General features: G+C 33.2%; 3 protein-coding genes across 6 annotated transcripts; all 3 read left to right on the top strand.

Annotated features, from left to right (window-relative positions):
• The first annotated feature begins 5,510 nt into the window (after positions 1-5,510).
• Positions 5,511-8,454, top strand: LOC107638567 (2-oxoglutarate (2OG) and Fe(II)-dependent oxygenase superfamily protein). The gene is made up of 3 exons (XM_016341936.3): positions 5,511-5,994; positions 6,716-7,144; positions 7,977-8,454. The coding sequence occupies exons 1-3, from the start codon at positions 5,584-5,586 to the stop codon at positions 8,223-8,225; spliced, it is 1,089 nt and encodes a 362-aa protein (XP_016197422.1). The 5' UTR covers positions 5,511-5,583; the 3' UTR covers positions 8,226-8,454.
• A 590-nt stretch (positions 8,455-9,044) lies between these two features.
• EMB3103 (Pentatricopeptide repeat (PPR) superfamily protein) lies at positions 9,045-13,442 on the top strand. The gene is made up of 10 exons (XM_016341823.3): positions 9,045-9,446; positions 9,792-9,876; positions 9,965-10,228; positions 10,480-10,782; positions 10,965-11,069; positions 11,291-11,390; positions 11,671-11,990; positions 12,318-12,494; positions 12,583-12,711; positions 13,034-13,442. The coding sequence occupies exons 1-10, from the start codon at positions 9,172-9,174 to the stop codon at positions 13,247-13,249; spliced, it is 1,974 nt and encodes a 657-aa protein (XP_016197309.1). The 5' UTR covers positions 9,045-9,171; the 3' UTR covers positions 13,250-13,442.
• A 6,561-nt stretch (positions 13,443-20,003) lies between these two features.
• RDM4 (RNA-directed DNA methylation 4) lies at positions 20,004-22,945 on the top strand. 4 transcript variants are annotated; one of them, XM_016341700.3, is made up of 3 exons: positions 20,004-20,351; positions 20,457-20,527; positions 21,672-22,945. In XM_016341700.3, the coding sequence occupies exon 3, from the start codon at positions 21,694-21,696 to the stop codon at positions 22,759-22,761; it is 1,068 nt and encodes a 355-aa protein (XP_016197186.1). In that variant the 5' UTR covers positions 20,004-20,351; positions 20,457-20,527; positions 21,672-21,693; the 3' UTR covers positions 22,762-22,945. The 4 variants fall into 4 exon arrangements, with proteins under 4 accessions (XP_016197186.1, XP_016197042.1, XP_016197115.1 ...); XM_016341556.3 differs by having other exon boundaries at positions 20,006-20,369; XM_016341629.3 differs by having other exon boundaries at positions 20,050-20,379.
• The last annotated feature ends 3,908 nt before the right edge of the window (positions 22,946-26,853 follow it).

Consider the following 26,853-nt stretch of genomic DNA (forward strand, 5'->3'; position numbering starts at 1 on the left):
TGGTGCACTAAATAATTTTACTATTTTTTTATATACTGTATTAAAAGTTATCCTATAAATTTAAGAATTTAGATTTTTTAAAATTTGAATTTTATTTTTGAGAATAAAATGTAATCTTTTATCTTTTATTTTATAGATAGGATTAAGAATAAATATAAAAAAAATTATTCAAAAATAGAATATCACATTTTATTTTCTAAAGTACAAATTTAAAATTTAAAGAATTCAAATTCTAAATTTAGGAAGTTGAGTTTTATAAAAATAAAATAAAATTAGGTTGAGCTTAGGTTTGAGTTTGACTAATTCCAAGCTAACCTTATCTGCACACCTTCCTAACTAATAGTGCATGTGCATCTAATGTTAAACAAATATTTTAAATAATTAGTTAGAGTTTCACTTATTTCTTAAAGTATTTTTAAAAATATAAACATATTAAGTTTATGTTTAGTAACTCGAAAAATTTGTGTACTTGTATTTGTAGTTAAAACTTAAAAGTTGAGAATATTTTTAAAGTATTTAGAGAAATATTTTTTAAAATTAATTGTGTTTACCAAAATAAAAAAATTTAAAATAAATTTATAATAAATATCAAAATGTATCATTTTATTTATGTCTATTATGGTAATTATTATTATTTGTAAAAAAAATTAATTTATCAAGTAATTATTTTAAAAAATTATTTTAAAAATCAATTTATATAAGTATTTTTAAATAATAAAAGATTTACTAGAATAATTCTTATTAAACCGATAAAAACTAAACTCTATTTTCATACTTTATTGAGTAAAATATAAATTTTTTAAAAAATTAACTGTCAAAATATATTTGATATAATTTAAAAAAATTTAGAATAAAATTAAAATAAAATAAAACTTAAAATATTTTTAACATATTTAACAAACTTTAAGACACCAAAAAAAATATTTAACAAACTTTAACAATAAGAATTATTCTCTATATCCCAACAATTTTATCATCAAAGTATATCTAAATAATCATCAAAGTATATCTAAATAATTTAGGCTGGGTTTGGTAAAGCTTTTACTTTTTAAAAGTAGCTTATGAAAGCTGTCTTTTAAAAGATAGCTTTTTAAAAGCTGCAGCACTTGAGTTTGGTAAAATCAAATTAAAAATGACTTTTAATAAGTACAAGCACCACAATTGTGTTTGGTAAAACAGCTTTTAAAAGTGAAAAAAATTATAATAAACATGTTTATAACAAAAAATAATTTCTTTTTTCAAATTTTTTAAAAATTTATATAATATTTTAAAATAAAATAATGTTAAAATAAAAAATTCATAATAAACATAAATATAATAAATAAATTCTTTTATTTTTTAACTTTAAAATTTTATATAAGTATCATAAAAATTTATTTTATCCTAAACATCATTATTAAAAATACTAAATTAACATATTTAGTATTTATTTTACTATATAAGTATCATAATAATTAACATATTTACTTGATTTATTCTCTGTACTAATATAAATAAACTTATCATTAGTCAATAATAAAATTTGTATGTAATCTAATGTTAGTACTGGGTACGTTTATTACCCATCTATATATATTGGCTCATCTTTATAGATCACAAAAAATAGGACACTTATCTCAAATAAACTACTCTTATAATTATATATCTATATTTACATATGTATATACATGTTGTTATTATAATTTTGACTAATGTTCATAGAAAGAAAATTTTATGATTGATTTTCATAAACCAGATCAACCTCTTCCCGTTTCAAAGAACAGAGAAAAACAAACATAATAGATCTACTGAAAAAATACAAAATTAACGCAAAAAAAATTAACATAAATAAATAGAAGTTCATACCTAATATGTGATAGAGATGTATTTGTATTGAAATTTGTGAAGATTAGGTTGAAAAATAAAAAATATATGAAGATTGTGTTAGAATTTGTGAAGGTTAGGATGAAAAGTTAGAAATATACGAGGATTTTAATGACAATATAATTGCGGGAAATACATGCGAAAAAATGAAAAAAATTTGGTAAGCATAAGCCAGCTTTGAAAAGCTCCCTCCTAGGTGCTTTCAAAAGCACCCCTAACTTTTAAAAGCCGTAAGCACAAGCACTTGGACTTTTTAATTTACCAAACGCAAAATGACGTGCTTGTGCTTTTGAAAAGCACAAGCACCTCTTATAAAAGCTTTACCAAACCCAGCCTTAGCCTTAGAGGCACGCACTTCTTCTTCTCTTCCTGTGTTTCTTCTTCTCTTCCCACGTTTCTTTTTCTCCTTCTCATTCTTCTTATTTCAAATTTCACGTACGCGTGGAGCTTCTTCTTCTTCTCACGTACGTTTACGCACGGAGAGTCTTTTTCTTCGCGTTCCTCCTCCTCCTCATTCTCCTCTATTTTTTGTTTTCTTCTTATCGTCATTTTTTTGTTGTTGTTGCTGCTGTATTTTTTTCCTCCTTCTCTCCATGGTGAAAAAACAGTAGAAGGTGAGGAAGAAGAGTTTTGAATTGTGTAGAACATAAATAATTTCAGTTCATTCTAAATATAATTTCAGTTTATTTCTGAATATAATTTCGATTCATTTATGAGTGAATTATTTTGTTATGATTCTTCTTGTTTCACTATCTTAAAGAGGAATAGAACCAAGAAAAAGAAAAGAAAAATTAAACAAAAAAGAAGAAATAAGAAGAAAAAATTCCTCAAAACTTCTTATCATGTTCTTCTTTTCTTCTTTTGTTCATCTAATCAAATAAAGAAGAAGAAACACATAATGCTGCAAAATTCACTTGATGGATTTGGATGTGTTTTTGTTAATGATTCAATTTTGTTTGTGTGTTTATTTTCGAATTAAGTTTGTGTATCGCAATCATTAAGTAAGTTCGATTTATTCTGGATTTAAATAAGGTGCATTTAGTCTGTACTTGTTTTGAAACGAGTTTATATTCTGAATTTAATTTTCAGTTTATTCTAAATATAATTTCAGTTCATTTCTGTTCTACACAATTCAAAACTTTTCTTCCGCAACTTCTACTACTTCTTCACCATAGAGAAGAAAAAAGAAAAAAAAAAAACAGCAACAACAACAAAAGAAAGGCGAAGAAAAATAAGCTCCATGCATAAACGAGTATGAGAAGAAGAAGAAGGAGGAGCGAGCGTGAGAAGAAGAAACGAGCGTGAGACGAAAGAGAAGAAGAAGAAGCAACAACGCATGTAATCACGCTCTTTTAATGATGGTAATTTTTTTTGTTTTAGACCTACTTAAATAAATTTAGATGAAAATATACTTAAATGTATAACAATCTTGTAACAACAAAAATTATATTTATTCTAATTTATTTTTTTTAAATGTAAAAAATAAAAAAGAATATTTTAATATTTAAAAATTAAAAGAATAATTTATAATTTTTTATCATTATTAAAAAAAAACATAGGGAGTAGCAACAGTGTTAATTAATATTAAGACTTATGGGTTAAATAGAATTTATCCATTTGCGTTAACGAATAATAACTCAAATGAGATAGATTTTTCGTATTTAGTTAGAGGTAGTGGGTTTTAGTCTCCTTCTTTATTTAAAAAAAAAAAGAGTATATACCCATTTTGGTCCTTAAAGAATTTCAAATCAGACATTTTAATCTCAAACTAAAATTAATTACTCGATTGGTCCCTAACAATTAATTTTGTCAATCACTTAAGTCCTTGACTCCGTCAACTCTAACGGAAGACAAAATGGTCCCTGAAAAATCTAACATGGGACAAAATGATCCCTGACAACTCTAACAAGGGACAAAATGATCCCTGACTCCTTTATTCAAAAACGACACTGTTCTTTCCCAATTTTCATCATATCTCGCATAACCCTAACATTCATACTCTCCTTCTTCACCTTCACAGTCTTTTTTTTCATCTTTTCCTTCCTCCTCTTTAGCTCCAAGATTAAGCTATGGTGTAATTGTCACACGTGTCTCACCTACCTCAACATGTCATGGACTACACACTTCCTAAATCTTTGTGATTGGTACATCCACCTCCTCTGCACTTCATCCACCAAAAGCATCCACTTCCACGCCTTTGATAACATCACCTCCAATCCCAACAACGTCGACGACATCCTCAAAACCAAGTTCCACAACTATTCCAAGGGTATGCCTTTCTCCACTCTCCGGCAAGAAATATAGATTGTTGGACATTAGGACATCATGAGAAGATTCTCCTTCGACATCATATGCAAATTCTCATTTGAAATAGACACCGAGTACTTCATTCCTTCTCTTTCGAAGTCTTAACAAATGACTTGTTGTCTGGATTCATGGGATCCATCGAAGATGACAACTAGTTGAGAGACATAGGCATTAGTTTCCTGAGTATAAATTGGTTGAGAACAAGTTGAGAAATTTTTTTCTTTTTTTTAGATAATTACATCTCCACCCAATTCCAAACAAAGTGGGCGTAGTTCCAAAAAATAGTAACAAAAACAGAGCAATAACTACAAAGAAAACATAAAAACTAGCATAAAACAACAAACAGGGAGCAAAAGAATATAATGATTTTAGCTCCTTCAAAGACATTTCAAGATGAACCCGATCAGTTATACAACATCAAATCATGATCATTCTCCTTCCAACTTTTACTCTGCAGAATTATTGGCCTTTTTCATAGATCAGTAAATCATGCATCAAAGATCAACTTCATATGTCTTCTTATTCACCTTAGACTTGATATTTGCACTCATAAGTATATCAATTACTCATATATTATCGATCTTGACACCATCGATTTGTGCATTCTACAACTTCCTCCTTTAACTTCTCTAATACCAACACTCCATTATTAAAAACAATGTTATTTCTACATCTCCATGTGCACCATATTACAGAAAAAAATAACACCATCCACACTTCTTTCATATCTTTTCTTATCTTTCTATCCATCTACACCTCAAAGCATTCTTTGGTGGTTCCTGGCCAAACCCAAATCACACTCCAATCCACCAAGATTGATCCCCACAACTTCCATATACGATCACATGAAAAAACAAGTGATGTACCGTCTCCAATCTATCCTTACATAAGACACAAAAGGATTCCGCTTCTGGTACAATCTTAAACTTACATAATCTATATTTAGTATTCAATTTTTCTAAAATTACAAACAACATCAGCAACTCAACCCCTGGAGGATTTTTTTTTCTTGTGGACATTAAATTTATAGAGTGTGCATTGTATAGTTTGAAGTTACAGTATTAGACTATTAGTTTTATGCGAGATATGATAGAAATTGGGAGAGAACAGTGTCGTTTTCGAACAGAGGAGATCGGGAACTATTTTGTCCCCTGTTAGAGTTGTCAGGGACTATTTTATCCTCCGTTAGAATTAACGGAATAACCGAATAAAGGACTTAAGTGATTGACGAAATTAATTGTTAGGGACCAATCGAATAATTAATTTTAGTTAGGACTAAAGTGTCCTGTTTAAAATTTTTTGAGGACAAAAATGGTATATACTCAAAAAAAAAAATTATCCATTTGCCACCTTTGTCGTCCAATTCGTTCTTCTTTCGTCTTTCGTCTTTCGTATGTGAATGCGATCCAAAAAATGGAAGTAGCAGAGGGCGAAGAAGCAGTAAGAAGAGTTCAATCCCTCACACAATCGGGTCTCTCTCAAGTCCCACCCCAATACATCCAACCTCCTCAAACCCGACCCGTTCTCCCCTCTCACCCGCCCCAAACACAACACATTCCCATCATCGATTTATCCGGCTTCGACCCGACCCGCATACAATCAACCCGCGTTTCCATTGCACGCGCCTGTCGCGACTGGGGCGCCTTCCACGTCATCAACCACGGCGTCCCTACCTCCCTCCTCCACCACATCCGCCATGCTGGTCTCTCATTCTTCAACGATCTCTCCATGCCGGACAAGCTCCGTTACTGCTGCTCCCCCGGCGCCGCCGCGTCGGAGGGTTACGGCAGCCGCATGCTCGTCAACCACGATGACGCCGATCAGGTTAGAACCATATTTTGATGCTTTCTAATTTTTTATTTAAAACCTGCGTATATGTTTGAGAGAATAGTGTAATTTAGCTTCCGTTTTATTTAGGAACAATATGATAATAAGTATTGAACCCTAGATCACTTGATTCTACAGGGAATGGATCCTCTCAATATTTTCTTATCAATTGTTTGATCAAGTATGATCTCTCGCCATATACTCTTTTAAGTGGGATCAAGACCAGATATTGAATTGTGAGTGATCACACTTACAAAACAATTGAGGGAAAAAATTAAGAGGATCGACTCTCAATATGTTCTAAGAGCTTGATTTTGATGTGTTGAGTTTTACAAAGTCTTCCAATCACATCAATGCAATTAATTTCGCTGATATGTCTATATATAATTGGATGCACGGTCAAAATTGTTTTAACATTGCATCAAAATTAAATTCTATGTTCTAACAGTATACTATGTATCAAGCTGATATCAGAACTTGCAAATGAAGAGTGAAAACTGAAGGTAGAGAAAGAGAATTTGAAGAAATTATCAAACTGATGTTAGCTTGTGTACAAAGTCTCATAAGCTGGAAAATCTATTAGGAGCGAGTAGGCTTAGCTACCTTGAGTTCACTGTTAACTAATTATTGTTAACTACCATCTAGCTAACATTTTGAATAATACCTTATAGGTACATGAATGGTTTTATATCTAAGTATCTAATGCTACCTAATGCAGGTGCTCGATTGGAGGGACTACTTTGACCACCACACATTTCCTCTCTCTCGTCGGAATCCAAATAAGTGGCCGGAGTTTCCATCCGGTTACAGGGAGACAGTTGCGAAGTACGGGGATGAGATGAAGAATTTGGCGCAAAAGTTAATGGCTTTGATTTCAGAGAGCCTTGGGTTGAGACCATCGTGTATTGAGGATGCTGCGGGTGAGCTGTACCAGAACATTACCATAAGCTATTACCCTCCATGCCCACAACCAGAACTTACCCTTGGGTTGCAATCGCACTCTGATATGGGTTTCATTACGCTCTTGATCCAAGACCAAGTGGGTGGACTCCAAGCTCTCAAGAATTGTTGTGGTGATAGCGAGAGTTGGGTCACTGTGGAGCCTTTGGAAGATGCTATTCTTGTTATCTTGGGTGACCAAACTGAGGTAACAAAACAACTCTCTATAGGAATACTTCATAGCTTAGTGCTATTTAGCTAAAATCTTTTGCTAGAGTGCTAGAATTTGTTAAGATAATAACTAATTGTTTTGGCAAAAATTCGGATGCTGCTCTTCATTCCTTTTCTTTCATATATATAGATATGTGATTCAACATTCAATTTGTGTAGAATAGTGTGGCTAATGACAAAATTGCATCAATATGACTCTAAGATTGAATAGAATGTCCAATAGATGATCATCAGGTAGACACTACCTATCTAATAATATCTCTCTTCTTTAGTTTCTTGCATGTTCTAGGAAATGGGTATGTACTTCTTAGCATGTGTGCATTATGACATAGATATTTTAAACTGAGGTTAGGGGTCTGGAAACTGTTTTGTGTTGAATCTATTACGAATAACTTGTTTGACAAAACTAAAGTTAGGTTGCTTGGGTTGCTGCCTTGCTGGTGAAGATGTTTTTGGGTCATAAATCTTGGTATGAATAAAATTATAGAAGTGAAAAAAGGTGGCTTTTTCATTTGGTAAAACTACGGTTGACAAACTATCATGAATATTGAGTTTAGATGATGTATTTTTCATTCACAATTTACAATTTTGATTGTGTTATATTCTTCTTGAAATCATAACATTGTATGATATTCCATCTTCTACAATGTGACATCTTAATAGTGGATTCTTATGATATGTGTGATTTATCTATGTTCTCTTGATAAATCATTCACTTGTGAAATTAAGGCTGTGGAAAATGCTGGTTAGTTTCAATAAGAAAATATAAATTTGGCGCAACCTGCCTAATATAAAATTCTCTGTTCCAGATCATAACAAATGGGAAGTACAAGAGCTGCGTGCATAGGGCAATTACAAATCCTGATCGCGCAAGACTATCAGTGGCAACATTTCATGATCCAGCGAAGACGGTTAGGATCTCCCCAGCTTCTGAACTGATAGATGAATCATCGCCAGCCAAATACCGGGGTATTGTTTATGGAGACTATGTAAAATCATGGTATACCAAAGGCCCTGAAGGAAAAAGAAACATTGATGCTCTTCTGCTTGAATCTTAGCTTCTTGTGTTTTCTCCTTAGCCTTGTGGCTCAACTTTGTTTGATTTTAGCTTTGTATCTTCTGGACAAAAAGAAGTAAAATTATTCATGAAGAGGTCTAATATAGACATCCTTGTATTTATGGATGTTGGAAATTGGAATCAAACCGAAATTGAGTAACACGAATTTGTGAATTTGAATAATAAAGTATAGGAGAGTAATTTTGCCACTCTCAAAATTGATGATGTCATTCCTTTTTATATGATTTTTTCAACTGATTCTTTATCCTTGTTATTTTACTGACTTTCAAGATCAAGTGCTTCTCCTCAATTTTTTGCCCCAGAAGTCCATATAGTGTATGGTTGTTGAAATGATCATTAAGAATTTACTTAGAATGAAGTGTAAGGTCGTATAAGAACAAAAAATATATTTTGTCTATTAAAAAATGAGTTCAATTTTGATACACCGACAGTGTCATTTAATTGTATTCGTTTTTTGGATAATCATTTATGCTGTTAATATTGTACAACTAGCATTTCCCAAAATTAAATTCTTAAAATATATCTTATATCGTATATAATATAACTACAAAAACTAGTCTTCAAAAAAAGAACTACAAAAACTAACGTGAATATTAGCCCCATTCTTTTTCAACAAGTATATCCGGATATGAGACTCGGCTAGACTAAATAGTAAATAGTGTGTTTGTAGTGCTTAGGATTGGAGCCAGTCCAATCTATTTGATAAAAAACAAACTACAAGGAGCAGGGTGGGCCAAGCCCACACACAGGGAAGCCCAAAAAAACAGACACAAAACAAATCAACCAAGCATGCTTATGACTTGGTTGAGCATTGAGGACTTGATAAGCCCAATGAACAAATACACTGTCCTCTAATTCCAACGGTTCTTTGGGCATTTTTCTCAAACAGTTGGCAGGCACACCTGAATGCTGCTACGCTAACAGCTATGGAGATTCAGATATTTTCATTATCATCATCGGTGGTTCTTCCTTTTCCTTCCCAATCCGGGTTAGCGTTTCGCCCATTAACACCACCACCAAGAGCCACCACTTCCACCACCACCACCACCACTTCCACCACCACTCCACCACCTCATAGTCAAAGCTCTAGCTCCATCCGAGTAATGAAAATTCGAAAGGATTCCAACAATTCCTTCTCCGCAAGAAATTCCGCCAAACTTGAAATTCAGCAAGCTTCTCATTTGCCCTCTGCTCTTGCAAGGTTCTCTCTCTATACAGTTACTGTCACCTGTCATCCTTAGAAAGTTAGTTAGTTCGTTATTAAACAGTTTTAGTTAGGAATTACCTTCTTGAATAAATGCCCTATGCATTAGGATAACAAATATACAATAATTTCATAAAATAAAAATAATAGAAGTTTGTTATTTAAATGCATATACTTACTAACATGCATTTACATGATTATTGTTATAGAATTCCACATTAAAAGAACTCCTGAAAGTAGCTTATGACAACTATTTTGAAGTATCAGTGCTTAGACTGGGATTTGAGTTTTTCATGTACATGACTATTTTTTCATTCTGTGAAAATTTCTATTTCACCACAGGGTAGGAGAAATTTTGACAGTTAAGGACCTAAATGCCATTTTGCACCACTTCGGCAATGCAAACATATCCGAACACGCATCTCAGGTGCTTGTAAATCCTATTTCCCTGGATATATTTGTTTAGTTTCGGAATTAACTTGTAGATTGTATGATTTTACTATATGCATTTGCAGCTATTTTCATGGATGCAAGAAAATGACAAGCTTGATGCATCATCTTACTCTCATTATATGAGGTTCATGGCAAGTAAATTCGATGTGGCTAAGATGTTGCAGCTGTACAGCAGCATTCAAGATGTATCAATCAAGAGCAATGTCTATGTGTGTAACTCTGTTCTTAGTTTTCTGGTCAGGAAGGGCAAGCTCGATACTTCTCTGAAACTGTTCCAGCAGATGAAAGAAGATGGTCTAGTCCCTGATGTTGTTACATATAGCACGGTATGTGATTATAAATCATATGAGAGAAATATTGTTTGGAAAACAATGAACTATATATCATTCATAGGTTATGTAAAAGGAGAGCACCGTCAACAACCCAATCCTTAGTAATATCTTATTGATTCTCCTCCAGAACTCTTGACTCTTATTCTTTTGGAGTTCATGTCGGAACATATACCAATCCTAACTTTACATTATATATCTTCTTTTTCTTCTTTTATTGGATCTAATTGTATTGTTATCATCCTTAGCTTCTTTCAGGTTGCATTAAAGTTAATGACAGATATCCTAAAGCACTGGAGCTAATTCAGGAATTGCAACACAATGAACTGCAGATGGATGGAGTAATTTACGGGGCAATTCTAGCAGTGTGTGCTTCCAATAGTAAATTGGAAGAAGCAGAATACTATTTTAACAAGATGAAGAATGAAGGTCAAGCTCCAAATGTCTATCATTATAGCTCTTTGCTCAACGCGTATTCAGCATGTGGAAACTACAAAAAAGCTGATATGCTGGTTAAACAGATGAAATCTGAAGGGTTAGTACCAAACAAGGTTTGTTACGCGTCTTGATGAGATGTATGTTTGCCACATTGGTGTTTCTATTTTCTGTTTTATATTTTTATTGCAAACAAAATCTTATATTTGTTTTCTATATGTTGCTTTTTAATATTCTGCTGAAAATAAAGAATTCAATAAATATGAATGACTAATGCCAATATAAAAAAGAAATGCAGGTCATTTTGACAACCTTACTAAAGGTTTATGTTAAAGGAGGATTGTTTGAGAAGTCCAGAGAATCATTAGCTGAACTAAAATCTTTGGGCTATGCTGAAGATGAGGTAAAAAAGACTTTCGAACTTAAAACAGGGAGCTGTTTGCTTTATTTGACTCTGACACATTACTAAATTATTTTATACAGTTTATCATTAATTAATTATATTACTTTGTCGATGACTAAAATTTATCATTGTTTCACAGGATTAATTTATATATACTTTTAAATTTTTGTTCTTTCTTCTATCTTGACTTATTTGACTAATCAATCTAAATTTATACATAGATGCCATACTGTATATTGATGGACGGCCTAGCTAAGGCAGGACAATTTGAAGAAGCTAAACTAACTTTTGATGAAATGATTAAAAACAATGTCAAATCTGGTAAGTTTTTTTGTGGACTTTCTCGTTAACAGAAAGATGTATTTAGCATTAGATTAACTAGTGCCATGGGTTTTTAGGGACCAAAAACTGTACACAGATACATATGCAACATAGATCAATAAGACATCTAGAAATATTTTGAAATTCTGGAAATACATATGATACATATATTGTTTTACAACTCATAGCTGAGCTGTTTTCCTTTTTCATGTTTAGCTTCAGCTTTAATAACTATTTTTTCCATATCCTAGCAATTTACTGATTTAATTTCGTTATGTAGATGGCTATGCGCACAGTATCATGATATCAGCATATTGCCGAGCCAAGCTTTTTCGGGAGGCAAAGCAGTTGGCAAATGATTTTGAAGCAACCTCGGACAAATACGACATAGTTATTTTGAATTCAATGCTCTGTGCTTTCTGCAGAGCTGGTGAAATGGAAAGCGTAATGGAAACACTAAGAAAAATGGATAAAATGGCAATCAGTCCTGACTACAAAACCTTCAATATACTAATCAAATATTTCTGTAGGGAAAAGATGTATCCATTAGCTTTTCGAACAATGGAAGACATGATTAGTAAAGGCTATCAACCAGCAGAGGTATGTATTTTGTAATCTGTGTATGATTGAACTTGTCTTTTAGTCAGTTTAAATCTATCATTTCAATTTTTACAATAAAATCTTTTCTAATATAAACCCACATCTATGATATTTGCATCCTTGTCGGCCAAATTTCACATTTTTGTAGCATAGACCTATTGTATGTTTCTGCTGTCTTGCCCAAATAGATTTATGTGTACAAGTTTATTATTCTACCAAAATGTCAATATGAATAACAGGGAGAAGGAAAGAGTTTCTGAAGATGAAGTTTAACATTAAAAAAAAGAAACAGGCTCTACCATATAACGCCTTCCTTTTTTTTTGTAGGAACTCTGTTCTACTCTAATATATCACCTTGGTCGAATCAAAGCTTATGTTGAGGCATTTTCCGTTTATAATATGTTGAAGTATAGCAAGAGAACGATGTGCAAGGCAACTCATGAGAAGATTCTACACATTCTGCTAGCAGGAAATCTTTTGAAAGATGCCTATGTGGTAGTCAAGGTATAGTTATACCAGATTTTGGGAACACACAAATCTTAAATTTTCTTGTAGTATAGCAATTTTGTCTGACAAGCCTTATTCACTTCAGGATAATGCAACCTACATTTCTCGCGCTGCCATCAGAAAATTTGCATGTGCATTTCTGAAGTCTGGTAACATCAACTTGATGAATGATGTTATGAAGACCCTCCAAGATAGTGGCTACAAGATTGATCAGGTATATCAAATTCAAATATCATCATCGAAATGTCAATTTATTTATGGGTTTATATCCGTGATTTAATTTGTGGCCAACTACATCCATGTCATGTTAAGATACAACCAATCATTTTGTGACACATGAAATTAACCTGTTATGTCATCATGCCACACAACACTTATTGATTTGTCTTTCGAGTATATCTTTCAAAGACTAATATAACTAAAAAATCTCTCGAAAACCAATTTGAAAAACGGATTATCTTTCAGGGATAAATTTAAGTATTAACTCATTGTTTCAACTTTTACTCCAAAACCAATCATATATTTTTCTTGTACAGGATTTATTTCAGATGGCTATATCGCGGTATTTAGGTCATCCTGAAAAGAAGGACTTGCTTCTACACTTGCTGCAATGGATGCCAGGTCAAGGCTACGTGCTTGATTCATCAACAAGGAACCTAATCCTCAAGAATTCACACTTATTTGGTCGCCAACTTATTGCTGAGGTCTTGTCCAAGCAAAAGCTGATGTCAAAATCACACAAACCTCAATAGAATGGTCCATGTTACATTTATTTATGATGATCTATGATGAGATATCCAAAGCTAGATACTATCATCCATCATACACTGTAACAATTCAAATTCTTTTAGGGTTTAGGATATATGTACAATAACCTACGACTGTGTAGATAAAGTGATTTAACCAAATAGTAATAATGATATCCTTTTATGAATGTATCTAAAATGATCTTTAGAATTCATGCCATATGTAGGAGGAATGAACCATGCAAAATTGATCCCCTTCGACTTACTTTTTGTATTTTATGTTGGGTATACGAAGATGGTAAGATGACAAAATCTTATATTTGTGTAGTGGTTTTAAGGCACAATTAGATCGTTTTTTTTAGAGAGATATTTGTTCTCACACTTAGTTGCTATAGGGTTGATGACAATACTCTTTTAGAATACAATGAAACCAAAGAATTTCTTAGTTAGCAATAATAAGAAATTCTTAACTCTCTTGAACAAAGAAAACTCTCAGTAGTTAAAATCAAATGTACACTTAGTACTTGTTATTATTTTGTTACATACTATGTTGATCAATGGGTAACTCATATATATATTTATGCTGCATGTATGAGAATCAAAAGTCACACGTAACTTATGAACAGATGTAATCTTTGGTTATTCATTGAATAGTTACATAATGAATAGATGTGACTTTTGATTATTCCTTGAATAGGCACAAAGTACCGTTAACATACACTAACAAGCATTCATAAAAGAATTCCACTAAGGAGTGGGAGCCAATGAAGAATCTTGACAATGTGTACAATGGGTTAGTTATAGAGATAAATAATAAATTCAAAAACTCTCATTTAGTTATTTCACCTCCAATTTCAAATTTCAAATTTTTAAAAAATTCAATTAGTTATTTCAAAAAAATAACCATATGAAATCATCCAATACTCTCTTCTTTTTCAACTGGCGACCACCCCACCTTCATCAATAATCATCCCATTTCACCGTTACTACTTGACTTGCCACACGTCACTCACCCTTAATAAAAATAACCATCCATTTAAGGATAAAAATAATTATTCATATACCTAATAAATTGAACATCTAACATATTTTACTTATATATAACTAAATCAAATCCAATCAAAATAATCATCTACATAAAAATTAAAATAACCATTCGTATACCTACTAAAATGACCATCTTAAATTGACCATTAAAATAGAAGAAGAAGATGAATAAACAAAAGAAACAACTATTGTGGTGAAACATAGTTTTGAAGGACTAGTCATGACGAAAGCGACATTGTTGTAAAGCATAGGGCTCAAATCATGAAAGAAGCTAACTATACTTGGATTCGAAGAAGAAGAGCATGGTGATATCATCGGTGAGAAGAGGCTTGAAGGAATGGGAGAAAGCGAAGCCTATTCGAAAGAGAGGCACGAAAATAGCGGCAGCAATGTTAGGCTGAGCGTCGGAGGGCAAGGCGCGTCAGACTGACCGGCGGATGTGAGGATGGTGTCGGTGGGAGGATGCAGCGGCGTCGGTATGGCCAACAAGGAATTCAGTGACGCGAGGTGAGGACCGGAGAAGATGACGGTGAGTTTTGGACGTGTATTGGAGGTTACGGTAAAATTAGAAATAACTGTACGTAGTGTGAATGGGTTTAAATGCTATCTTAATTTTTAAATTTTAAAAGTTGAAATTAAATAATTAATTAATGAACTAATTTTTAATTATAATTTTATTTTATTTTTAAATCCATTGTACATATTGTACACCATCAGTATTGGTTCCCAATACTTTCTCTTCATGTAGGTACACAACCGTTAGAGAAAGAATTAAACCGTAAACGGTAATTATTCAACCGTATATATTTAATATTAATATATTAATTTGTAAATACTTTTCAATCCCCTACTATTTACAAAATTTAAATATTATACAAGTATATGCATAAAGAATGTGTCACTAAAATTAAACATTCTTTTAGTGTAAATTTTAAAGTTCTAACGAAGTAATAGGTATCTAATCGATTGAACCTATACTCCATATGTTAGTACCAAAAATCACACACATTATTTATACCTCAAAGTTCAAGAGTTTATAATTTTAAGCACTTATATGGCCTTGTACTCATCCTGGTTTCATGAATATTTACGAGAATAAAACCTCTAAAAATTCTCGATTAGAGCCACACCACTCCTATATTCATATAGGTGAAATCTTTTGATAAATAATATTATCATTCCATTAAAAGTTTTAACTCACCCTCCTAATTTATTGTAAATAGCACTAAATCCTATACTTTAGTGTTCCAATTGCTAAATAACTTCTTGTTACCCATTAAACCTTGAAACTAGTGGTCTACTAGAATAAGGTTGGATTCTCATCATTTAGCAATAATAGGTTTTAATCCCATTTTAGCAGTAGTCTCTTTGATTTTATCCCTTAACAAATCTTTAGTCAAAGGGTCTGCTAAATTTCGTTGAGATCTTACATAGGTGATGATAATTCATCTATTAGTTGCCTCACAAACTCATGTCTCAAACTTATATGTCTAGACTTTCCATTATAAACCTTATTATATGCTCGAGACATGGTTGATTCACTATCACAGAAGATTGAAATGGTTGTCGTCTGCTGTGGCCACAACTTTATATCATATAACAAATTTCTTAACCATTTCGCTTCTTTACCTGCGGCTGATAAAGCTACAAACTCAGCCACCATAGTAAAATGTGTAATACATATTTGTTTCTTTGAGACCCAACTTATTGCTCCATCACCTATGGTGAAAATCCATCCAGAAGTGAATTTGTTATCACTAAGATTTGTAATCTAACTTGCGTCAGAATAACCTTCTAAAACTGCGGGATAATCACTATAATGTAATCCCAAGTTTATGGTTTTCTTGAGATAACCAAGAACTCTTGTTATAACTTTCCAATGTTGATTGCTAAGCTTTCCTATAAACCTTAATAATTTGCACACCGTAAATGTTATATCAGGTCTATTACAATGCATTGCATACATTAAATTTCCTATAGCACTAGCATATTCTAATTGTGCTATAGGTCTTCCTATATTTCCTTCTAATTTAAGATTAGGATCATAGGACATATTGGATTCTTTAATTGTGAGATGATCAAATTTTTTCAATACCTTTTTGATATAATGAGATTGACTTAAAGTAAAGCCAAATTCATTCTTTTACACCTTTATGCCTAATATTGTATCAACTTCATTTAAATCCTTCATCTTGAATTTAGAAGTTAGATACTCCTTTGTTATACGAATTCCTTTTAAATTTGTTCCGATGATTAACATATCATCAATATATAAACAAATGATTACTCCATCATTTTTAGTAAATTTTGAGTAAATACATTTATCCACACTATTATGTGAGAAGTCATTTGATAACACCACTGAATCAAACTTCTCATGCCATTATTTAAGCGCTTGTTTTAGCCCATACAAACTTTCTTTTCATTTTCGAGTAGCACATAGCCTTTCGGTTGCTCCATATAAATTTCTTCATTAAGATCTCCATTTAGAAAAGTTGTTTTAACATCCATTTGATGTATATAAAGCTTGTGAATGGATGCTAATGCTATAAGAGTCCTAATAGAAGTCATTCTTGTCACATGTGCGTAGGTATCGAAATAGTCTAGACATTCTTGTTGTCTAAACCCCTTGGCTACTAATCTTACTTTAAAGGTTTGTAATGCACTATCAGTGTTATACTTTCTTCTAAATACCCACTTACATCTTATAGGCTTTGATCCTGGAGGCAAATCAAACAAGACCCAAGTATTATTTGATAATATTGAGTCTATTTCATCATTTATTGCTTCTTTCCAAAAAGCAGAATCCCTTTAAGCCATAGCCTCTTTGAACACACCCTCTATATTCATCACAATAGGAATTTTGTTTGTCATAGAATCCCTAGTTCCTTCTACCAAAAAGGTGATAGTTTGAGAAGAAATAAAATATGGATTCAAGTCCTTTTCTTTTCTTACTCTCAATCTTTTTCTTGGTTCAATAAACTCTTTGTCGCTTAGACGTTTATTATTTTGATTATCTATTTCTCGTGGAATATTTGTATTATTTTGGGAATATTCTGAATTAGAAGTTGAATCATTGATAAATTTATTTTCAATAAATTCTACCTCTCTTGATTCAACAACTACATTAGACACTAAGTCTAATATTCTATATGCTTTAGAATTTTGAGCATATCCTATAAAAGTGCATTTTATGGCTCTTGGCCCCAATTTGATTCTCTTTTGATCTGGAACTCGATAAAAGGCTAAACACCCCCACACTTTAAGATAATTCAAATTAGGTTTTCTTTCTTTCTAAATTTCACAAGGAGAAACCTTTCTATGTCTTGATGCTATCCTATTATGGATATGATATGATGTCAATAATGCTTCACCCCACAAATTATAAGGCAATTTTGCATTTAATAACATTGAATTAACTATATCCACTAAGGTACGGTTTTTTCTTTCTACCAAACTATTTTGTTGCGGAGTATATAGAGCAAAAAAACTTTTATTTTCTTATCATACATATTTTCTACTTCTATTTTATATTTTTTTAAATAATTCAAAAGCTTCATCTTTATTTCTAAGCAAATACACATAAGTAAATCTAGAACAATCATCAATAAAGGTTATAAAATATCTTTTTCCTCCTCTAGTAATATTGTCATTTAATTCACAAATATCACTATGAATCAATTCTAGTAAATGTGTATTTCTTTCAACTTTAGGAAAATGTTTCTTAGTAATTTTGGATTGTATGCAAATATCACATTTTCTATTAAAATCTTTGTTACTAAAATCAGTATAGTTATTTTTATGCATATATTCAATGGATTTGTAATTTAAATGTGCTAATCTACTATGCCATAAATCACAAGAATCAACAACATATAAGAAAAATTTCACTTTATTAATACCAAATTTATACATGCCTTCAGTACAATATCATTTTCCTATGAATACATCATTCTTAAGCAAGACCATTTTATCGGATTCCATTACAACTTTGAATCCTTTCTTACACAAGAGACTAGCAGAAACTAATTTTTTTCTCAAATCTGGAACATAAAGTATATTTATTAAACTTAATTTCTTTCCAGATATAAAATTCAATTCCACAGTTTCTTGACCACAAACTTTGGCTGAGTTGCCATTGCCCATCAAAACTTCTCTATTGTTCACTTCTTCATATGTTTTAAATTGGTTGCAATCATTACAAACGTGAACAGTAGTCCTAGAATCTAACCCTGAAACCATGCCAATATGCATATTTTGTACTTTTTCTGCAATCATAGTAATTAGATCCTTCTCTTCTACTAAGTTGGTTTTTGGTGCTTCCTTTTTCAGAAGTTTACATTCTTTGATGTAGTGTCCTTTCTTTTGACAGTGATAGCACTCTCTTTGTCTCTTCTTATCTTGCTTTAAATCTTTAGAAAACTTTCTTTTCTTTTTATTGGTGTTGTTTTCACCAATATGATTCACTTTTGAACTTTGAAAAAGATACATAGCATCACATTTTCGAGTTTCCTCCTCTATACGTATATGCCTTAGTAATTTCTCAATTGTGAAGTCCTCACCAAGATGTAAAAGTTTCTTCTTATAACCATTCCAAGATGAAGGCAATTTTGAAATAATTGCTCCAACTTGTAATGATTCAAGAATCACCACTTGTAGATCACGAAGTTTACTTACAAGGATTTGTAATTCATGAATTTGATCCAAGACAGGCATAGTATCATTCATAATAAATTCAAAATATTTCATCATAATAAACTTATCTGTTCCTTGTCGTTCGATATTGTACTTTTCTTCCAAAAACTTCCAAATCTCCAATGGTAATTGAATTGACATGTAGAGATCATAGAGTCCGTCGGATAAAGTGTTGAGAATATGACCTCGACATACGAAAGTATCTTCATCACATTTTTTTTTCAATTGAACAATCTTTTCTTTCTCTTCTGGTGTGACATTTTCAGTGGCATCGGCAATTGGTGTAGTCTTTGGGTCAATCACATATGCAAGATTGAGAACCGAAAGATGGAACATCATCTTGTCCTTTCAACGGTTAAAGTTTGTTCCGCCAAAGCGATCTAACTTGACAAACTCTTGATTCATGACCTTGAACGTAGTATTTTGATCTTGTGCCATCTTCAAGCCCGTGCATCCTCCTTTCCACTGCCCACCTATCGCCAACCGTGCAGGCCCCATCGCAGCCTCACCGTGTGCGGTAGATGTCCAGCGTCTTCCTACATTTTCATACGTGCATAACCGTCACATGCACGTAAATGGAGTCCAATTTGAATGAATAACTTTGTCATGTTCCATCGTCATTCACCAACGACAATTCCTCTCATTCGCACCTAGTCATCAATGGATAATAAGTCAGATGTTCAGTTCACTAGTATGCAAATGGTTAGTCTAATACTTATGCGGCTGGTTAAGTAGTTACTAGTAACATATGCCTGATGTTCAATTCAATAGGTATGCAGATGGTTATGTTGATTATTAATTGAATGATTATTCTTTTTGATTCAGTTTACTTATGCACAGTTAACAATAATTAGATGTTCAATTCATTAGGTGTGCAAATAATTATCTTAATGTTAGAATTTAAAAAATAAATTGAGGTGGAGTATTTTTTTATTTTATTGGACCAATTTTAAAACCCATTATTTATCTACTTAGAAAAACCGTTTATAAAAATACTAATTTATGCTTGTATTCTGCTATAAAATTACTAATTTAACCAAACAACAAACAAAAGTACAAAACCCGCCCCCTCTCCCCACTTCTTCGCCGTCACCGTTTCCTATCAGCATTTTCCCCACTCCGGGGTCCACCTCCTCCGTCACCCGCTACTCCGAAACCCTGAATCACTCTCTCATTCACCGTTCACAGCGCCTCAATTCTCCATTCCATCACCCATTACTCATCACTCGTCACTCTTCTCTTCTCCCACACAGCGTCCACAATTCTCAGCGCCTAAAGCTCTTGCTCCGCCGTCCTCGATTAACCGCGCCTGGAGTTCCGCCGTCCACAATTCACCGCGCCTCAAGCTCCGTGGTCTCTCCGTCTCGTGAGTTCTGCCACCAAAGTACCAAACCGTAATCAAAGCAAAATCCCATAATTCCTAATAACCGAAACGCAATGTATCAATTCCCTAATTCCTAATTTTTGCCAGGTCCGTCAATACGAAGAGTTAGAGAGAGATTGAGCTTGAGTTGGATCTTCTTGTCGAACACAACTACTCTGGTATTATTTTTCTTTTTGCTTTTTTTTTTCCTGAAGAAAGCTAGTTGCTAGATAAAGTTGACAATGGCAACTATGTGCCATGCGTGTTTAAATTCAACTCATTCAAATAGGGTTGACAAAAATGCTTTACTCCTATGATTTAGGTTATTCAGGATATCATATTTTAGAGTTCACAAAATTGCTCACAACCTGTTTGATAGAATGTCTCTTTGATTTGCCCCTTATTTTAGAATAAACTCAAAACCTTGATACAACTATAGACATTATATAGCTAAAACAAACAAATGATTTGTGCCCATTTTCGTTGTATATTGTTTAAGGCAAGGAGTGTAGTAGTATTCAGAAAATTTTGGTAGTGACATGTTCAATAGTCTCCAAAGAATGTTGGTATGCATTACTCTTCTCTTAGTGTGAAATATGGTTTAGTCTCTGGTTTTGAGCAAATGTAACTGGTTTTCCAGCTTGCCGCTTAAATGTTGTTTGTCACCATCAACTAGAATATGCGCTGGAGTTAAGCATATTCCAACTCAATTATATAGATCAACTTTCAAAAGAAGCTAAACAGTTCTTGCTGAACTGATTGCTAGCCTTAATACGTTGCGTGCTATGTGCTATACTATATTTAGCTTTAAATAAAGTAGTAGTTCTGCATATATGACCTTAAAATTTCTGATCTCATACAATTGGATTATGAGAATACAATTGCGTTATGGGAACTTGGTAAAATGTCTTCACCCTTCAGTTTTACTTGCTGGAAATTTATTACTTTGAAACTTTTATGAATAATTTAACTTGCTTTAGTTTGGATGGAATTGAACAATGTTCTCTTTTTCCTTTTTTTCCGGTAATTGAACTATAAGTTTAATTTGGATTTAAGATTTAGTTTTCACTTTGATTATTGCATGCAGATCTTTTCTAGCAATACTATAATATAACTTTTTGGTTTGGGAAGGGTGGTGGACTGGTGGCTGTTATTACTTGTATTGTATTATATTGCTGCTGAATTTTATTCTCACCACGGGTTATGCCTCTGAAGTTACTCATTAAGTGCCAAAACTTGTTCAATATATAGAGCTAGTCATGTTTTAGTTCATATACTAGGCTTTCTGGGGAAAGTCACTCTTCTCTGAACTTGTTGGAACAGACTGTGCAGGAACATAGCTACCATGGCTGAGAGCTCTTCAGTTGCACCGCCACTGAAGCCCGTCGTCGTTAGGGTCAAACGGAAACCCTCTCAATCCCCAGTTGATGCTTTCTGGCTGGAAATCAATGAGAGGCCATTGAAGCGCCCTCTTTTGGATTTTGGCAATTTGTCAATCTCTGATTCTGCCCAAAAAGTAGAATTTCGTAACAAGAAGGTTTTCATGCAACATGTGGAAACAATATGCAGCTCTGAAGTAGCCTTTGATGTTGTGCAATCTTTCATGGATCCTGGGTCGAGGGGTGCATCTGAATCTAAATCGAAAATTGAGCAGAGGAAGAAGAACTTCTTCAAAATGGATAATAAGCAAGAGCAGTTGTTGCAAAAAGCTAAACAAGAAAAAGAGTCTTCAGCAAAAGATGCTCGCTTTGAACAAATATGGAAGAGAAGGAAGGGTGGCAAAACGGCAGAGCAAGAAAAATCACTACAAGAAATATGCCAGTTCTATGACATTGTTCGTGTTGATAGTGAAGAAAACTCTAAAGAGGTGCAACAGGAAGAGTTGTCGTTGGAGGATCAGAGACTCTTGTCTAGCTACCTCCCTTTACTGAGAGAGTTTATTCCTAATGCTGCTGAAGAGATTGAAGCTGACATGGTTGCTCAATCCAAACAAGAGGCTTATGTCTATGACTTCTATACTGTGAAGGACGAGACAGATGTAAATAATGTTGATGATTCTTCTTCATATTCCTATCCACTAGTCCAAGTCAATGATGATGAGGAATATTATGATGGGCCAGATTATTCGGATTACGAGACTGATGATTCAAATGCTGAAGACAATCCGCTGAATGATTATCCAGAAGAGATTTCTGAAGAGGAGGATGAAGAGGTTAAAGACTCTGAGCACGAATCAGAAGAATGCGAGCATGAGAAGGATAGTGATGAAGATGAGGATCTAGAGCATGAGGGCCTTTCCAAAGATGATGGTGCTGATCCTCTATTTGATGAGGAATTTGATGATTATCATGGTGATAACACTTCTGATGCAGAAGATGTGGATAATGACGATTGGAAATGGTCTCACCGATGAAGCTTGTTTGAATTTCTGTTAGAAAACCAGAACAGACATTGAAATTCACTCCAACATAATTTTGAGGAAAAACTCTCTGTTTGGATACTCAAAATTAATTTTGGTTCTCAATGTCAATGTCCGTTTAGCTCAGAACAAGAAATACTTGCTTTTAGTTTGAAGAAATCGCGTTCGATGTTCCAAATGTGAGTCATGTCTCAATTACTCATATTACAGATTCCTTTTTTAAAAACAGAAAATTAAACAAGTAATGCTCACCATACTGAACTGAACCAATTTGAATATAATCAAATTGGTTTGGTTCAGGTTTGGAGGGAAACATGTTGTGTAACAACCCCAATTTTCGAGTACGTGGGATCTTTTCTGAAAATACGGATTTTTCCAGAAGATCAGTAAGGGGAGAACCTCTGCTATATCACCAAGTATCTCAATCCTCATTGTCATTATGTCATCTTTAAGTTAGAACCTTTTCTGAGTCTAGCTCGATAACGCAATCACGAAGAATCTAGTTTTTGAACCGTATCGGTTAGGAGTTTTGATTCTAGTTTTCGTAAATAGGCTCAGTTTGACGAACTGGACTCGATTCATGAGAGAAGAAAGATAATAGTATAATATTATCATTATATTAGTATTAGAAGTTGCTTGAAAGATATTATAAGGTTACTTGGTCTGTTTTAGTTAAAAACAGAAAATCGGTTTAATCGGGTTCACAGTTTACTGGTGCAGCTTAGCACCAGTACTCTCTGATGACTTTAGCAATGCTAAGGCCTCATCATACATGTTCTATTCTCATAATAATATGTTATTAGTGTCATTTATGCTAGTAGCTCAGAAAATAATTTTTAGAGATGTTTTTACAAGTGTTCCGATACATCTAGTTTTAATAGTTATACACCTGAGATATTTTAATATTATTTTAATCCACCTCCAAGCCAACCAATCGCAACTCACCCTACACCCCCAAAACCCCCAAGGCTGGTTCATTTTCACTTTGTGACCGAAATTCTCAAGAGAGAAAAAGAGAGAAAAGTTCTTAGTTCCAAATCTTCAAAGCTTGATTTTTGCTTAACTAAAACTCAAATCAAAATTTCAATCCAACCAAAATGATCCTCTCTTCTTTCTCTACATAATCATATGACTTATCAAGACTGGAATCAAGGTGAGTTGGCTGCACCATCTCCCTTTTGCTTCGGTTTCAAGGAAACATGCTTAAACATGTGTTTTCTTGATGTTCTTCTTTAGGAATCATGCTTAATTTGACTTGAGGGCTAATAAACGTGAATTTCCAGCAAGTCTAAGGTTAGAAATCACTTCCTAACATGCTGAGTGAGATTTGGTTAGTTGAGAGTTTTTGGATTTAAAGTTGTTCTTGATGTGATTTAGGAGGAAAAAGTGTTTAAGGACCACCTGAAAGTCTAACCGAATTAGGAGCAGCAAAATCAGGTAGGGTGTAACGAAATTAATCTTGATTATTTGTGTTTGAGTTGTGTGAATGTTGTATGATTTGGCTGTGCTAAAAATTGGGTCATTATATGTTGCAAATCCTGACCAATTAAATTTTAATCGATTGATCAGAACCAATTTGATAACACTCCTTGACTAATAGCGAATATTTAATAGTAAATAAAATACTAATTAATCCCAAATTATTTGAGTTTATTCATAGAAACGATTGAGAAACATGCTTTTCCTTTGAGAATAGATTTTATAAGAGAAACAAATAATAATAGTGTTGGAACAAAGTAGACTTTCTTTGTAGGATGCGGTTCTCCTATCTTATATAAGCTAGCAAGCACAAAACTACTACATAGATAAGGCCATTATTATCTCCATTTCACATAGGAACAGTGTTGAACACCTTCAACCCACCCATCACTCACTCCTTTCCTATATTTGTTCTTTCATCCTTATTTAATTACATGGGAAACAATTCAAGTGTCGAGAGTAGCGAAGAGTTCTCGTACGTTGTTCAAAAGGGTAGTTAAAACCTTGTATTATGACAGGATTCATTCAAGTAGAGAAGTTTTTCGCTATTCAAATAGGTATTTTCCTCCCCCGTTCGAGGGAGGTTAAAGTTAAACTATATCGAGGGACGCTTATTTATATGGAGGTAAAAGCGAAAGAAAGGGTCTTGTCTTGGTTGAAAGGTTGTGGAATAATCCACCGGGGACAAAACCTTACGAAATCACATTGACACATTTTCTTGCTGTTTGCAGTGAAAAGATTGACATAGGCCTTTCGGCGACGGTGACCATTACAGATAACAGGTGGAGTGCTAGCTCTGGCCTTGAGTTCAAGGGTCCATTCCAGCACCCTGCTTCTGCACTGTTTCATATGTTTGATGAGTTCAGGAAAAACAAATATCCACACTATTTGCCACCTAGGTGACTCCACTGTGAGCATCTGTTGTCATCTGGAAGCGGCGAAAGCAACAATTCTACCGCGTCTTCCCCACTTGAACAGATAATAGGAAGGAGCTTTCTTAACAACACAGGAAACATTTAAGGAGATGGGAACGGTAATATATTAATCAAGAACCTTTTGTATAGAAGGTAGAGGAAATTTGTCATTGCCTCGTTAATGGGATGTTGATTTAGACTGGAAAATTGTTGTTAGTGATGATGTTTTCGTTTTGGCATTGAATGAAGCCAAGAAGGACGTTTCTCTTTCATGAATCTAGCATGATACACAGTTCTGCTAAGGGTTTAGCACTGTATACATGATAAATAATCTTCAAAGTTTATTTCTAGCATGTCATTTTATCTAAACAATAAATCTAAATCTTATCACCAATTTATGTATATGTTTTTTAAATCTACCATAAAATAAACTATTTAAAATAATAAGAAAAACATTTTTCAACACACCACATAGGCAGTTTCAATGTCGACTAACTAATTTACAAGTGCTGTCTAAGCTTTTTGACGTGATTTTTGGGGCAGTTTGTCCGCCAAAAGGTTTTTTGTTGTTTTGCGGCAATTATAAACTGCAGCAACTTTGCATACTGCTTTCCTTGCTTATATCCACTTCTATATGTTTCTCGTAGGAGTAATGTTAGAAGACTAGCAGAATTTATTATTTTTTACTAGTAGTTAGCCAACAATATTTAAAATTGTGGGCTAAAAGTACCGACTAAAAATAATAAATTCTGTTGACACTTGAGCTGTATTTGTACCTTCTCATTGATATTGGCATGATTTAAAGTACCTTAGAAGCTTAGACTAAAACTGCATAGCAGTCAGATCAGTTCCCTCTATTAGTTTATCCAAACCACTTGTTTTGTTTTTTTCAATTATTATTGGACCACTTAATACACTCTTTCTGATAGCTAGATTCCTCTATAAATGTCCTACGGAGTGAACCCTAAATTTTAAACATTGATTCATCATTCATCTGAAGCATGTAATCAGCATCTACGAGTTGCTTAATTATTCAATGCAATTTCTCTTAAATCCGCGTGGATCCGGTTAGAGTTGGAGAATATATGCAGCCACACTAGCTAGTGCTAAAGTGATCAAGGCATCAATCCACACAAGATATGCTTCATTATTATGCGATCATAACAGCTTTTGTTATTTGGTTAACCTCATACAAATATGACATGTCAAAAATGTCAAGACAAACGCACCATGTATGATAGTTTCGGACAACATTGTTTTGAGTAACCTTTTGGGCAAAGATTCATTTATCTCGACACCAAGATAAGCCAATCAATAAGGCACACGCTAAAATTATAGAACTCATTTGGTGTTTTAGTTTTTTTTTTTTTTTTTTGGACAAAAATCACTTTTCCACCTGAATTTTTCGTCCAACTAAACATACCTTAAAGTTAGTTGTGTATTGGGTCTTATAGTTTTCTGCTAATCATATTTAATGCACTTTCACTGGTTAGTTCGTGTTCAATAATGCATGAGGTATTATGCATGGAATAAAGGCAGGGTTATTGCAGGTATGTTCGTTTTATGCTTCAAGAAGTAATCATTTATTCGAATACATATATACACATATATATAGACAAAATCTTACTACTGTATATTAGCACACCTCTTTTTAGGACTCATGGGTGTTTCAGTTACATGGTTGGAGATAGGG

The sequence above is a fragment of the Arachis ipaensis genome, chromosome B1 (assembly GCF_059453495.1).
Source record: "Arachis ipaensis isolate K30076 ecotype BB chromosome B1, ASM5945349v1, whole genome shotgun sequence".
NCBI lineage: Eukaryota > Viridiplantae > Streptophyta > Magnoliopsida > Fabales > Fabaceae > Arachis > Arachis ipaensis.

What these genes read in the sequence shown, in the direction of transcription:
- LOC107638567 (XM_016341936.3), top strand. Translation starts at nt 5,584, where the DNA reads ATGGAAGTAGCAGAGGGCGAAGAAGCAGTAAGAAGAGTTCAATCCCTC. An exon ending in ACCACGATGACGCCGATCAG is followed by an intron (nt 5,995 to 6,715) that starts GTTAGAACCATA and finishes TACCTAATGCAG; the next exon opens with GTGCTCGATTGGAGGGACTA. An exon ending in TCTTGGGTGACCAAACTGAG is followed by an intron (nt 7,145 to 7,976) that starts GTAACAAAACAA and finishes TCTCTGTTCCAG; the next exon opens with ATCATAACAAATGGGAAGTA.
- EMB3103 (XM_016341823.3), top strand. Translation starts at nt 9,172, where the DNA reads ATGGAGATTCAGATATTTTCATTATCATCATCGGTGGTTCTTCCTTTT. An exon ending in AAGGCTATCAACCAGCAGAG is followed by an intron (nt 11,991 to 12,317) that starts GTATGTATTTTG and finishes TTTTTTTTGTAG; the next exon opens with GAACTCTGTTCTACTCTAAT. An exon ending in GTGGCTACAAGATTGATCAG is followed by an intron (nt 12,712 to 13,033) that starts GTATATCAAATT and finishes TTTCTTGTACAG; the next exon opens with GATTTATTTCAGATGGCTAT.
- RDM4 (XM_016341700.3), top strand. Translation starts at nt 21,694, where the DNA reads ATGGCTGAGAGCTCTTCAGTTGCACCGCCACTGAAGCCCGTCGTCGTT.